Below are 12,768 nucleotides of genomic sequence, written 5' to 3'. Positions count from 1 at the left end.
GTCGCGTTTCTTAAGGTTTGTTTAATTGAAGCGGCGCGGGTAAATATTCCATTTTCAGATGCCACGCCTTGGCATGCGTGAAGCTTTCTCTCCCAGGGACGCAAGAGACGGGGAAGAATTTTTGACGGCAGGAGGTAACAACAAGTCATCTCTCGGAGCAACAAAGATAGTCATGGCAGCAGACTCCCGGGATCAAGCTTCACAGGCGGAAGCTCCTACAAAGGCAGAGCCAACTACGGCGGACGGAAAGACGAAATATGAAATATCCAAGTCGCAAGTGGGCAAGCTATGGGAGGAGCTGGGAAATCCCAAAGAACCGGTCAATTTAATGCCTGGTGGCACCTATAATTCTGCGGGCGGTAAACCAAAGGAAGTCACGGTTATGGATTCGCTAAGATCGCTGTCCCTCGAGAAGTTTGCATCGGTATACAAAGCACCTTGCGCGCGAGATTCTCTTCTGTTGGGAATAGGCACAGGGTTCGGTGTTGGCGGTTTGAGGGCTATACTTGGAGGTACGAAAGCGGGATTATAAAGGCAGATTGGCATATGTTGATGATGACAGAAAGGCACAAGTGAGATTAACTTTATCTTAGGTCTCAAGTCGTTATGGAGTGCTAGTAACTGGGCTGTTGGCTCTTTTGCAATTGTATCGTTGGCTGCACACGAATACTGCCAAAGGCAGAGAGCCATTGAGCGCGAAGGAATGAAAGAAGCAGCAGAGCTCATGAGGGAGCTCAAGCTCAAGAAACAAAAGGAGAGAGAAGCTGCCAGGAAGTTACACGAGGAAGAAGAGGCCCGGAAAGCAGAGGAGGCACGCCGGAAGAGCTGGACGAACCCATCCAATTATAAATTCTGGTAGTTGTTTGGGCCATGACATTTTTATATCCCTTGGGAGTCTCGGCGTCTGGGTTGCGGGCATTCCAGGACGATAAATGCGACTGGCGGCGGTATAGCATTTGGGTAGACGTCTGCATAAGCATTATTCATCTCTGTAAAATAGCCGCCTTTTCCAAAAACCCCTCTCTAATGTTGATAATCTGTAAAACATCTTTTATACAAATGCTTAAGCATCAAATTTGACTCGTTTCTGCTTAGGGGAGCCTTTTGCTATGTAGCTTGCATTGCAAATGTCCTCGTCTTTCTGTCGTCGCCTACTACGAGCTTCGCGTGCCTCACTCGCCATACGTCTTTTCCATTCAGCTACCTGATCCTTTCGATGCTGGGACCTAGCCCACGCCACTTCAGCTGATGGTTTGAACCCGATTCCATTAAGGCCATATCCATCGTCATTAGGATCTGTGGCATGATGACCCGTGATTTCTGATTCATCCCAGGTCAATGATTCTTCGGTGGCCTCTGCATCAGTATTTCCATTTGATGTAGGAGGCGGTGATTCTAGGCACGCCGGGTCTTTTTTCTCCGGAGTGGCTTCATTGGTAAACGATGTTGACCGTGCGGTAGAATATAGCAGCTTGGAATCATCGCCATTTTCTCTTGTTTTAGAAATTTTTCCGTGTGTGGGAAGCTCTGGAGGAATTTCTGAACTTTGGGGCTGTATGTCATATTCTGGGGGAGGGTGATGTCGAAGTTCCTCGTTATTAGTGGTTCGACATCGTATGTCAAGATCCCGAAATTTATTAGCAACATTTCCATGAAGATAAGCTCCAGGTGGCTTCACATCAGCCTGGTCAATGATCTCAGGTTTGCCTTCTTCATCAGGTTGATCTGGACTTGATAGAGGAGAAACCGATTCTTCGCTAAGATCAGATTCGTCATGTTTGCGCTTTAGAGATTTTTTATGAACGGATAGCACTCTCTGTTCCATTTCTCAGGGTATAGTTATGTAATGCTGTTAAGAAAGCTGCTTCAGACTCATTTCATAAAGCCACTCAGGAGGTACGACACCAAATGTGCGTCATGCCCATGGATTAGGATGATTTGCATGAGCTTAACCAGTGCCAGCTAGTGTTGTTTGAGTAGCTTTGCGCCGGAATATGTGAGCTTTTCCATGATTCTGACTGCAGGATATTTGATATTGTGATAGTTAGGTCTGTTTGGCCTGCCTAAGTTCAAGAAGTTCCTTTTATATGGAGAAGCTTACTAAGCGAAGCCTACAAGTACTTCAAGGGATAGAATGCAAAGACGAAAATAGACGGGAGAATGAATGCTCACCGATATCCATTTAAGAACGAGATGATGCCGTAAGTATACACAAAAATGAAATCAGACAACCCTTCCATATAAACAGATAGACATGGGACTAGACATATCCTTTCCTAAAACGCCATTCAAAGACTCCAACCTATAGAGGCTCACTTCTTTTGTTTCTTCTTCTTCTCGGATCCAGCTTCTGCGTCGTGTTTCCGCTTCTTCTTAGGCGTAGCATCAGTTTCAGCATCAGATGCGCCGGCCGCCTTATCTTTCTTCTCCTTTTTCTTCTCCTTTTTCTCTTTTTTCTCTTTCTTTTCCTTCTTGTCCTTCTTCTTTTCCTTCTTTTCCTTCTTCTCAGCCTTGTCAACATCTTCCATTTCAACATCTTCATCACCGTCACCGTCAACCTCGATATCAGCAAGGATAGAGTCCATAGCAGTTTTCTAAAGAGTAAAGCAGTCAGCAGTGTAAAAATGGTATCATAAAGTCGATCTCTACATACCATTGCAACTTCATTTTTGGTAGGAGCAGCTCCAGAGGCGTAGAATTCCAGTCTTTCTTCTACTTGTTGTCGAAGAGCATTTCCGAATGCTGTGGATGGTGTCTCAGAAAAGTTGTCTATCCTTGACGCAATAGAGCACTTGTTTGCGAGGAACCGTGAAATGCGACCTTTGTTCTTGGTACCAGCGCGGCCAATAAAAGAGGAATGATATAGAAGACCGTACTTGGGGGTATTGCCCTTGGTTTTAAGAGCTCTGAAAAGGGCTTTCTCAGCACCAAGAATTTGTACGGTTGAGGCAGGGTATTTAGATAGGTTAGTCAAACTTCCAGCGTGAGAGATCAAGCGAGCACCAACAACCTCTCCAATAAGGGTGGCCAAGTTAGGAGCAACAACGCTCATCTTGTTAACCAGGTATGCATGGAGGTTCTTGCGATAATTTCCAAGGCTAACAACTCGTTCGGCAAAAGCGATGACATTCTCCATGTCTGTGCCTGTGATATCCTGACCCATACTATGCTTGGCGGCATCCATGATGCTAGTAGCGATACCCTCGTCATCATCCACAATGGCAGCTAGATCGTGGAGCTTATCTTCAGAGAGGTCTTTCTTGTCCTTAATGAAGAGGGCGCAGCGAGCGTAACGGTGATTATCAGATACAATCTTAACCAGTTCCGGGAAGTGCCATGAGTACCACTCCCGCACTCTCATAGAGAAAGTGTTAATGGCCTTGTCCAATTGATCCAAAATAGCAATAGCCTGGATGATGTGGTTGTCGTCGCGTTGGACCGAGAACTTGACTTTTGCACGAGAGTAGGCATGACCAAGACCTAGCTGCGCAGTATTGATATCACCCTCACGGAGCTGTTTAAGAAGCTTTCCGGAGTGCATTCGAATCCCTCGTAGCATATCCTGAACAACCTCGCTGGTGTCGCCAGTTTCGCACTCTACGAAGGGAAACGCCGCCTTGATGCTACCAGCCAGACCTTTATCAGAGACACCCATCACCACACTCTTTTTCTTGCTCGCTTTTGGTAAATTGAGTTCAAGGAACGAGATTAACGTCTCGGAAGCAACACCTTCGGATACGTCGTTAATTTCGCTGAGCGCTTGCTTATTATTCCTACCACATATTAGCACGCGAAGGAAACGGATAACATGGAGGAAAAAAACGTACTCGAAAGGCAAGAAACTAACGACCTCAACCATTTTCCCAAATTTCGCAAGGTCCTGGTTAGCAGCCTGAACCTCCTTCAGTCTGTTTCCGACAGAATCAGGCTTGTGAATAACTTTAAAAAGCGAGTAGCCCACGGGGCCCTCGAAGAGAAGAAAGTCCGCCATGTCGGAGAGAGCAACTGTATCCTTAAGCAGTTTGATTCCCGTCAATTGGCGGCGGCTCGACGAGCTTCGTTGGATTGGAGTGTTTGAAGCTGGAAAAATCGCAAGAAGCAAAAAAAGTCGAAGTTTTTTTTTCCTTCGCTGTCTCTGTGGACGCGCTAGTGCCGAGAGGGAAATGTGCGCAGAGCTTCAAGCTTGAACTTTACTTTTGGCACTTTTGAGATTCTTTGGCGGAACGAAAAGAACACACCTGGCGAAGCGGTTTTACCAGCATTTCTACGAGGATTGTCGAGGTTTGTCCAGGCTCAGGCGGAAGGTCTTTTTTAATACGGGAATTCTATCTTTGTCGCCATGTCCGCAACACAGTTGCTGAACCCAAAGGCGGAGTCCAGGGTAATACTTCTAACCCCCCCCTCTATCCCACCATATTAGGGGACACGATAAATAACAAAATATATAGCGGAGAGGAGAAGCGTTAAAGGTCAATATCAGTGCCGGAGAAGGTCTTCAAGATGTCCTCAAATCCAATCTAGGGCCTTCTGGCACCATTAAGATGTATGTGGGGTTTCTACGCACATTATTTAAATATATACTGTTGACTAACTCCGTGGTGATAATGAATCCAGGCTTGTCGACGGCGCAGGATCGGTATGCGTTTGACTCCTTTTATCTCAATTATATGCCGCGGCAGCATTCTCACTCGACGGGTATATAGATTAAGCTTACAAAAGATGGGAATGTCCTGCTGCGAGAAATGGTTTGTCAAGACGTTTTCACCCTCGCTTACCGCTACAACTGCTAATGTTGAATCTGATATAGCAAATTCAAAATCCCACAGCGGTAATATAATCTATTTTTTCTTCACGGACTATACACGTACTGATATGCGGGGTTTCAGGTGATGATTGCAAGAGCAGCAACCGCACAGGATGATATCACTGGCGACGGAACCACTTCAGTGGTCTTGCTTGTTGGAGAATTGCTCAAACAAGCTAATCGACATATTTCTGAAGGCCTACATCCTAGGGTCATTACTGACGGATACGAGATTGCTAAAGATGAAGCTCTAAAGGTACGTACACGTTGCAAGGTCCTCCATTCATAGGCTCTTTAGCTAATCGTTGCATATTTCTAGTTCCTTGAGTCTTTCAAACTTAAGCGAAATATCGATCGGGAGCTCCTGCTATCAGTAGCGCGGACATCTCTTGCCACAAAACTCAACCGTACCCTTGCAGAAAAATTGACACCCGCCATTGTTGATGCCGTCCTTGCGATATACAAGGCCCCAGCTAAACCAGACTTGCATATGATTGAGATCATGAAGATGCAGCACCGCACTGCCTCCGATACTAAGCTCATTCGAGGTCTTGCATTGGATCACGGAGCGCGTCATCCTGATATGCCCAAGCGAGTAGAAAACGCTTTTATCCTGACTCTCAACGTCAGTCTAGAATATGAAAAGTCCGAGATCAACTCCGGATTTTTCTACTCGACTGCCGAACAGAGGGATAAGCTTGTGGAAAGCGAGCGCAAATTTGTTGACGCCAAACTAAAGAAAATCGTGGACTTGAAGAAGGAGGTCTGTGGAAACGACCCCAAGAAGTCATTTGTTGTCATTAATCAAAAGGGTATCGACCCCCTGAGTTTGGATGTCCTGGTGAAGAACGGCATTCTTGCTCTGCGCCGAGCAAAGAGGAGAAACATGGAACGCCTACAACTAGTGTGCGGTGGTACTGCGCAAAATAGTGTTGACGACCTCACACCTGATGTCCTCGGCTGGGCTGGCCTTGTTTACGAGCATGAGCTTGGTGAGGAAAAGTACACCTTCATCGAGGAGGTTAAGGACCCTAAGTCTGTGACTCTTCTTATCAAAGGTCCAAACCAACACACCATCACCCAGATTACGGAAGCAACTCGTGACGGACTACGTTCAGTCTACAACACCATTGTTGACGGGGCCGTTGTTCCAGGAGCAGGATCCTTCCAGATCGCTTGCGCTGAACACCTGAAGTCAGCGGAGTTCCGCAAGACAGTGAAGGGCAAATCCAAGTTTGGTGTTGACGCCTTTTTGGAGTCACTACTCATCATTCCCAAGACTTTGGCTGCTAACTCTGGTCACGACATCCAAGAATCAATCGCTGTCCTCCAAGACGAACATTCGGAAGGAAACATTGCCGGTCTAGACCTTGTCACTGGAAACCCCATGGATCCTGTCCAGGAGGGTGTCTTTGATTCATTCAGGGTATTAAGGAATTGCATTGCTTCTAGTGCCGGCATTGCCTCCAACTTGCTTCTGTGTGACGAGTTGCTCAAGGCGAGACAGATGGGTAAACAAGGCGGTCCACAGGGAATGGAAGAGTAAAAACGTGGTTTTCTAAAGGTTAAGTTAATCGTCGGGGCCTATTGTGCTTAGATATCCTTCGGGTCCTCTAGGATAATGCCAAAAATAGATTACTTTGCGCACACTTTTTTAGCTTATCTATATTCCACCACGTAGTATATCAAGTGCGCAGACGGCTTAATATAATGAATAAACCATTGCATTGTCCATAAACAGGATGTAGCCCACCCAGATGCCAAAGCCAAAGCCATAGCTATGTTGCTAGCAAAGCCAAAACCAGATAGCAGAGCTCAATCGCGTTTCACCCCAGCAGGCTAGATGTTGGTATTAAGCTAGAATATCAGCTAAATTTAGTACACGTGCTCGCCAATATATATATGCCCATTTAATCCTTTGGATCCTTTCGCATTATCGGTTCCCGGTTGAAAACCCATGTTTAAATTGAGGAAAAGGCTTCGCTGTACTGAGTAAGCAAACCACACCGACCAAGAGTATTCAATGGATATGCATGGACATTGGATATCACGCATAGGTAAAGTGATGGTAAAGCCGATAGGTATAGAGTTAGAGTTAGTTTTCGTAGTCGGAGCGACCCGACTGGATAACTAAACACCTGGGCTAGAGGTGCACCCTGAGGCACTTAAAATGTTGGGATATTCAACATAAGCCTATTATAAGCCGCATTCGCAGGTAATATCCACTAGTGGTATCATATTAATAGGAGGTAGATGTATATTGTGGTAGGGCACATACCTTTTACTCATGCCTGAGTATACCCCCATATTAATGGAAAGAGTATGTGTGATAAACTCTCTTTCCTTATCCTTTAAAAAAGGTTACTGAGATGGTCACTTTTGCCATTTTCAATCCGATTCCTTGTCACTGCTAGTGGCCCATTCCCCTACGAATCCTTCATCATGGACGGGATCCCGTAAGTTCACCTTGTGCGACTTCGACCACTCCAGGACATTGGACCTTTTTATGACCGCAGTTGGGAGGTCATCATCACCTTCCGGCTGTGAGGCTCGTTTCCGTTTCACAGGTTTCTTCTCTGCTTGAACAACTCCCATTGAATTCAAGGCCGTGAGGACATCCTCGGCTAACATACCAGTCGCCTGCCCAATATCCTGAATTGACATCCGCTCTCGAGGTGGCTTCTTCCTATATTTCTTTGCAGGCGGTGGTTTTGCGTTACTGGTCTTGGGTTGCTCGTCCTTCACTCCGCTGGAGCTTACATGAAGGAGGAATCTAGCCATCCTCTCCTCCCAAAACCTCACATAGCTCTTATGGCCCATCTCACTAAGAGGTTTCTCGGGTCCACCAATAACTCCATCCTTCCATTCCCACGCACTCAGTTTGTAACTAATACCCATCAAGAGCTTGCCCAGTTGCTTGTGTTGGTATGGTGGGAAGATGAGAATACATGCTAAGTTATTAGCATCCCATGACATCTTTTCCTTTGAGAAAAACCCCAGTACATGGTAGTCATCCGGATCGGCAGGATTCGTATAGACGAGAAGATAGTATAAAAACGAGGACACGTCGAAGAAGACGGACTTGTGGTCCAGAAACAGCTTCGCAAAGAGAGACAGGTTCTGAGCAAAGAGCTTTTGGTCCTCGCCGTCGACCTCCCACACTGAATATCCGCCATGTTCGTAGATTTGGGTACCGAGTGGTGAATGCTTGCTTGTGCATGTGGGCATGTGGCCTAAGTATGCTTGCTTGTCGCATGTATATCGGAAACACCACCGACAGACGTACAGCGTTCCATCGCCAGGTCTCACTAGCTCTTCAGGGTAACGCGAATCGAACCACGCCTTAAATTGAAGGTTCCCCAGGACCACCTGCTTCACATTCTGATTGACATGGTTTTTCAAGGTCTGTGACGGTTTGCTGTTTGGCATCGCAACCACCCCGGGTGCGTATTATTCGCGGTCACCTAGGTGCGCATCAGGCAGGACTTGGCGAGCGAAGTAAGGCGACGGACAAGAGGAGTTTCTTTCTCTCGAGGAGTCGCGGCGCAGTTTCAGCCTCTGTCTCGGCTTTGTTGACTTGTTGTACGTCTTGACTGTTTGTCCATCCTCGCCTTCTTCCCCAATCGGGCAGCCAAACCTTCCAACTGGAAGCATCTTGTAGTCACGTGAGAGCTTCTCGTCCTCGGTAATAAGTATATCCGAATGTTAATGACTAATGAATGACTAATTAGGTACTTATGACGAACTGGGGGACTTTAGACTTTTGCTCCGCCTTAAAAAAAGAAAAGAAACTTGAACTTCGTCGGAGTCGCTTCTCGTATATGGGGGAACGACGACACCGACATAACTTGCGCCCCGGTATTGCTGCTGCCTGGCAACGGCGGGCATCCAACATCTACATCGGTTACTTTGCACATGATACTCCGTACAGGCGTCGAACACTGCTTCGCTGCCGTGCCGTTGCGTACAGCTACGTAAGCCTCCGGTGAAGCCTGCAGGGCGAGATACTCCGGCAGAGTGGTGGCGTGAATTCGCCCCAGCCCACGCATACAGAACAGGCAGTCAGATTCTCCTCGTTGGCTGGACCAGGCAGCCCGTTAACATCACCCCTGCGTATCGTTGATTTGAGTTGAGATACATGCGCTAGTACTTTCTTCCAGGCTGCAGTATATCCGTCGCATTTATTTTGTTAATGTTCCCATCTCCAGGGCGTCACTACTATTCCTTTGGCAAACCGCCGTCCCGACATAGCTTTTGGAATTCAAGATGCTACCACCATTTCGTATAAAGGGCATCGTTGGACACCCCTTACACCGGCGACGCCGTTCTAGAAACGATGATGGTCTCGAGTCTGATAGTGCTTCGATCCTAAGTCCGGATAACCAGTATAGGGCGGAGTTCGAAGTCCAAGGCGATGGAGTAGTCCAGGTCACCGCAAACGAGTATGACCGGACCATAGAGCAAATTCCGGAAGCCAGACTTCAATATCAGGATGAGGATGATGGCGAAACCGTGATTGTAAGTAGCTCCTTTATATCTAACATTTCTCCTCCTTCTGCACTTTTTTGTACTGACTCTGGATGATGCTATTATTATTAGGTCGGCTCATCATTAGAACTTTCGCAGCTTATTGGTGAACTTCTACCAAATAGCTATCGCCTGCCTTTGAGCAAACTCAACGCTGAAAATGACCCTGTTATGCATACATTTGAGATCCAACAAACTCTGCCAGTGGTAGACGTTTGGCGAAACTTTCGTTTGAGAACTGTGACCAACAGTATCTCGGGGCAACCGTCCTGTCAGCTAATATCCCCAAGCACTGGTTATCGCTCAAATGCGAGTTACTGCCTGAAGACTGGGTCCCCAGATCCCCCATACGCTACAAACAAACCATCTGTTGTTCAAGCAGATACCCTGAATGAGAGCGCCCCTTCAGGACAGCATGAATGCTGTTTAGGTGCAGTAGCGAATATGGGAAGTAATAAACAGTATCCTATGAAGGACACATCATCTGGTATATGGAATGGTCCAAACCATGATACGGAGCTTGAATCATTTGGTGAAGGTGTCTCGACGGAAAGGAAGTTTATCACTGAAGAGGGGAAGAAGCAGGTATATTGCCTATTCCAGATATCAATTAGACGTGGACAAACTAACACTCTTAAGGCGTATGCTGCTGGGAAACGTATGCGCGAAATTTATAAGGCATACTGGCGTGGCTCGTATCGTCCAGAACTAGAAGAAGGCCATACGACTGGTACTTCTGGAGATTTCTGGAGCACCTACAAACCAACTCATCAATTTTCTGGACCTTCCCCTAGCATAAGAGAAAGGGAGCCTGATAGCCCAGAATCCCCCATTGAAGCATCCCCCAAACCACTCTTATCAGAGTTTGAAGCAGAGCTATCCCGGCTCATGGCACAAAACTCAGGATTGGAGTCACATCCTAAGCCTATTGATGAGCCAGCAGCAGCAACAGCTAAGGAATCCACTTCCGACTCAGCCTCTACAGCCGTGCAAGGGCCGGAAATAGGGCCGTCAGAGAACAATAATGCTCAGCCGACTTCACGCCAGGCTACAGAGGCCTCGGAAGCGATATCTCATATTGTTACAGTCTTTGGAAAGTCTTTCCAATCCCTCCTATCTCGAGTATCCATCCTTACAGCCGAGTTAGCAGACAGGTTGCCTGAGGTTGAGCAGAGAGTTACAGACTTACATCATCAGATCCCCGATCAGATGCAAGCAACCATCCACGAAACCCTGCAGGTCATGGGGGGCCATATTCAAACTTTAGCAGGAGCTATGCAACAGGCCGCTACATCGGCAAGGTCATCCTCAATTGCAACCAGCGAAGCAGAGAAAGTGGTTACTGCTCAGCTGAATAATTTGCGGATTCTTGCATCCGACATACGGGATATCGGCGGTTCACTCATTGCAGGTGTTGAGAAAAGTCTCAAGCCACGGGATAACAGTGCTAACAAAGGCACGACGGACGCATCGTCAGCTCCTGAAACAGTTAATCCTGCAACAAAAGACATCTTTATCGGTAACCTACCTCCAGACGCCACAGAGAATTCAGTTATTTCTGTGCTTGCAAGCCAGGGGTTCGTCGGGACTGTGACGTTTCCCAGAGATAGTCTAACAGGCGAGCATGCCGGCTTCTGTTATGTTCATTTCCCTTCTACCTACGCTGCGGATGCAGCACTACAAGCGCTTCGAGGAAAACTCATTGGTGACTATACCATTAACGTTGAGCCCGCAAATGAGCATTCACTCCCAGAGTCAAGCAATGCCGCCGAGTCGTCTGGCACTGGTATCCAACACCCTACCCCCGAACTTCCACCCTTGACAACTAATACCAGGAGGCCCGGTTTTCCATCGTTCGTTCCAGTGAGTGAACTAGATAATGATACTAGCAATATCGTACCTTCGGAGCAAAATTTTCCAACGTCATCCCTATGTGAGCAAGCCGCTATCCCAATTCCTGAGGTGCACGGCAATACTCAAACACAACCAAACACCGCATTACTTGATAAATCCGAGGCAAACCTTGCCGAACGATATCCGCCACTCTTTGCATCTCAAAGTACCGACAATCTCAGCACAAGGCCAACACCACCCGATACATACCCTGGGGCTAGTCTCCTTTCTGCTCTTAACGACGATGGCTGCGGACTGAGTCGGTACCCTTCGATGCAACAGCTCGAACAGCAGCATCTTTTTATGCACGGCCCTTGGCCAACCCCGGATCGGCCAGCCCCCAGGCCTCGCACTACCTATGAAAATAACATTAACCTTGCTAGCACTGGAGAACAGTTAGCACCTCCAGTTCCTAGTCGAATCCCAGGATCATGGCCATGGGACCAAGATAGCCAGAGCAGCATACCTTCAAGGCCCAATGCTAATGAAAGTCGAAGCGAACATGACACCTCTCATGGCCCAAGCCACATCAATCCCCCAGTATTATCGGATCTTTCCAGCCCATTCAATCCACACCGCGCATCCCCATTTCTGGCGTCAAACGTGCCTGGGCTGCGTCGAAGTGCAACGGAACGTGTGCGGAGACCGCGCCCAAGCCTTTTCGGAAATAACCCTTACCCACAAAGACCTCTTAGCAGCCATGAATTAGCAGAGATTAGCGCTGCCTGTGAAAACCCTTCGGACCTTCCTGGAACCTTCCCCCGCGAAGCTCCGACGGCAGCTGTAATTGAAGCATCATCAAACGACTCAACAGAACTCTGTCTATCACAATTGAGAGCCTTGGGTTTCGGCGACGATAGATCTCAAGATGCTAATAGGCTCCGTATATTCGCCGAGGCTGCTAATGGAGACCTGGCAGACGCAATTGAGATGATCGAGGAGGAGAGAAAGGCTTATGAGCAGCGTCATGTGCAGTTTTGAAATTGAATCCGGTCTATGTATAACGAGCAGCGGCGCTCCAGTCCATGTACCATCGCTTGACATTTTTGGTTTATTTTGTCGATTTTTGGTTTTGGGTATCAGCACACTAGCAGTCAGTCCATTTTCATTTGTACGCTTGTATATTTGGTAGCAAATTAGGGATTTCACTTCTGTATAGCAATCATTGAATTTCTCCTAAATCTTGACACGCAAAAACCGCAGGTGTTTTTATTAACTCAACTCCCGACTCTTTCGAGGTCCGATCTAAATTATCCGAGTAGACGAGTTCCCCCCATTCGACAAAATGGTAAAAGACTCGGTTCCTCCAATCGGATGTGGTAAACTCTAAAAGTTTATTTTCCGTCTTCCCTCCCAACAAGTTAGTTATCAAAGAGGTAGCCCTCCTGGAGAGCAGCAAGATAGCAGCTTTCCCAGAATGTGAGTGCATGTGGAGATTTGTTTCTGCGCTAACTAACTCGTTAGTTAGTTAGTTAATTAGTTATCTCCAACACGTCATTCTCATTCTCTTATCCAAATGATCCTCAAGGCAGCGCATGATTGGC

The 12,768-nt window shown here is 47.1% G+C and overlaps 6 protein-coding genes across 6 annotated transcripts; 3 read left to right on the top strand and 3 right to left on the bottom strand.

Annotated features, from left to right (window-relative positions):
• Positions 1 to 58: 58 nt before the first annotated feature.
• TRV_03250 (uncharacterized protein) lies at positions 59 to 859 on the top strand (the record flags this gene model as incomplete). The annotated part of the gene is made up of 2 exons (XM_003022547.1): positions 59 to 512; positions 594 to 859. The coding sequence occupies 2 exons, from the start codon at positions 59 to 61 to the stop codon at positions 857 to 859; spliced, it is 720 nt and encodes a 239-aa protein (XP_003022593.1).
• A 204-nt stretch (positions 860 to 1,063) lies between these two features.
• Positions 1,064 to 1,825, bottom strand: TRV_03249 (uncharacterized protein; the record flags this gene model as incomplete). The annotated part of the gene is made up of 1 exon (XM_003022546.1): positions 1,064 to 1,825. One exon carries the CDS (start codon positions 1,823 to 1,825, stop codon positions 1,064 to 1,066), a length of 762 nt encoding a protein of 253 aa, XP_003022592.1.
• A 487-nt stretch (positions 1,826 to 2,312) lies between these two features.
• Positions 2,313 to 4,262, bottom strand: TRV_03248 (uncharacterized protein; the record flags this gene model as incomplete). The annotated part of the gene is made up of 3 exons (XM_003022545.1): positions 2,313 to 2,594; positions 2,654 to 4,135; positions 4,239 to 4,262. The coding sequence occupies 3 exons, from the start codon at positions 4,260 to 4,262 to the stop codon at positions 2,313 to 2,315; spliced, it is 1,788 nt and encodes a 595-aa protein (XP_003022591.1).
• Positions 4,263 to 4,889: 627 nt separating this feature from the next.
• Positions 4,890 to 6,350, top strand: TRV_03247 (uncharacterized protein; the record flags this gene model as incomplete). Its single annotated transcript, XM_003022544.1, has 2 exons — positions 4,890 to 5,060; positions 5,124 to 6,350. 2 exons carry the CDS (start codon positions 4,890 to 4,892, stop codon positions 6,348 to 6,350), a joined length of 1,398 nt encoding a protein of 465 aa, XP_003022590.1.
• An 842-nt stretch (positions 6,351 to 7,192) lies between these two features.
• Positions 7,193 to 8,233, bottom strand: TRV_03246 (uncharacterized protein; the record flags this gene model as incomplete). Its single annotated transcript, XM_003022543.1, has 1 exon — positions 7,193 to 8,233. One exon carries the CDS (start codon positions 8,231 to 8,233, stop codon positions 7,193 to 7,195), a length of 1,041 nt encoding a protein of 346 aa, XP_003022589.1.
• An 837-nt stretch (positions 8,234 to 9,070) lies between these two features.
• Positions 9,071 to 12,205, top strand: TRV_03245 (RNA binding protein, putative; the record flags this gene model as incomplete). The annotated part of the gene is made up of 2 exons (XM_003022542.1): positions 9,071 to 9,322; positions 9,404 to 12,205. The coding sequence occupies 2 exons, from the start codon at positions 9,071 to 9,073 to the stop codon at positions 12,203 to 12,205; spliced, it is 3,054 nt and encodes a 1,017-aa protein (XP_003022588.1).
• Between the last annotated feature and the right edge of the window lie 563 nt (positions 12,206 to 12,768).

This window comes from Trichophyton verrucosum, assembly GCF_000151505.1.
Source record: "Trichophyton verrucosum HKI 0517 chromosome Unknown contig00275_1.f1.exp, whole genome shotgun sequence".
Lineage (NCBI taxonomy): Eukaryota > Fungi > Ascomycota > Eurotiomycetes > Onygenales > Arthrodermataceae > Trichophyton > Trichophyton verrucosum.
This window is presented reverse-complemented; position numbering and strand designations above follow the sequence as displayed.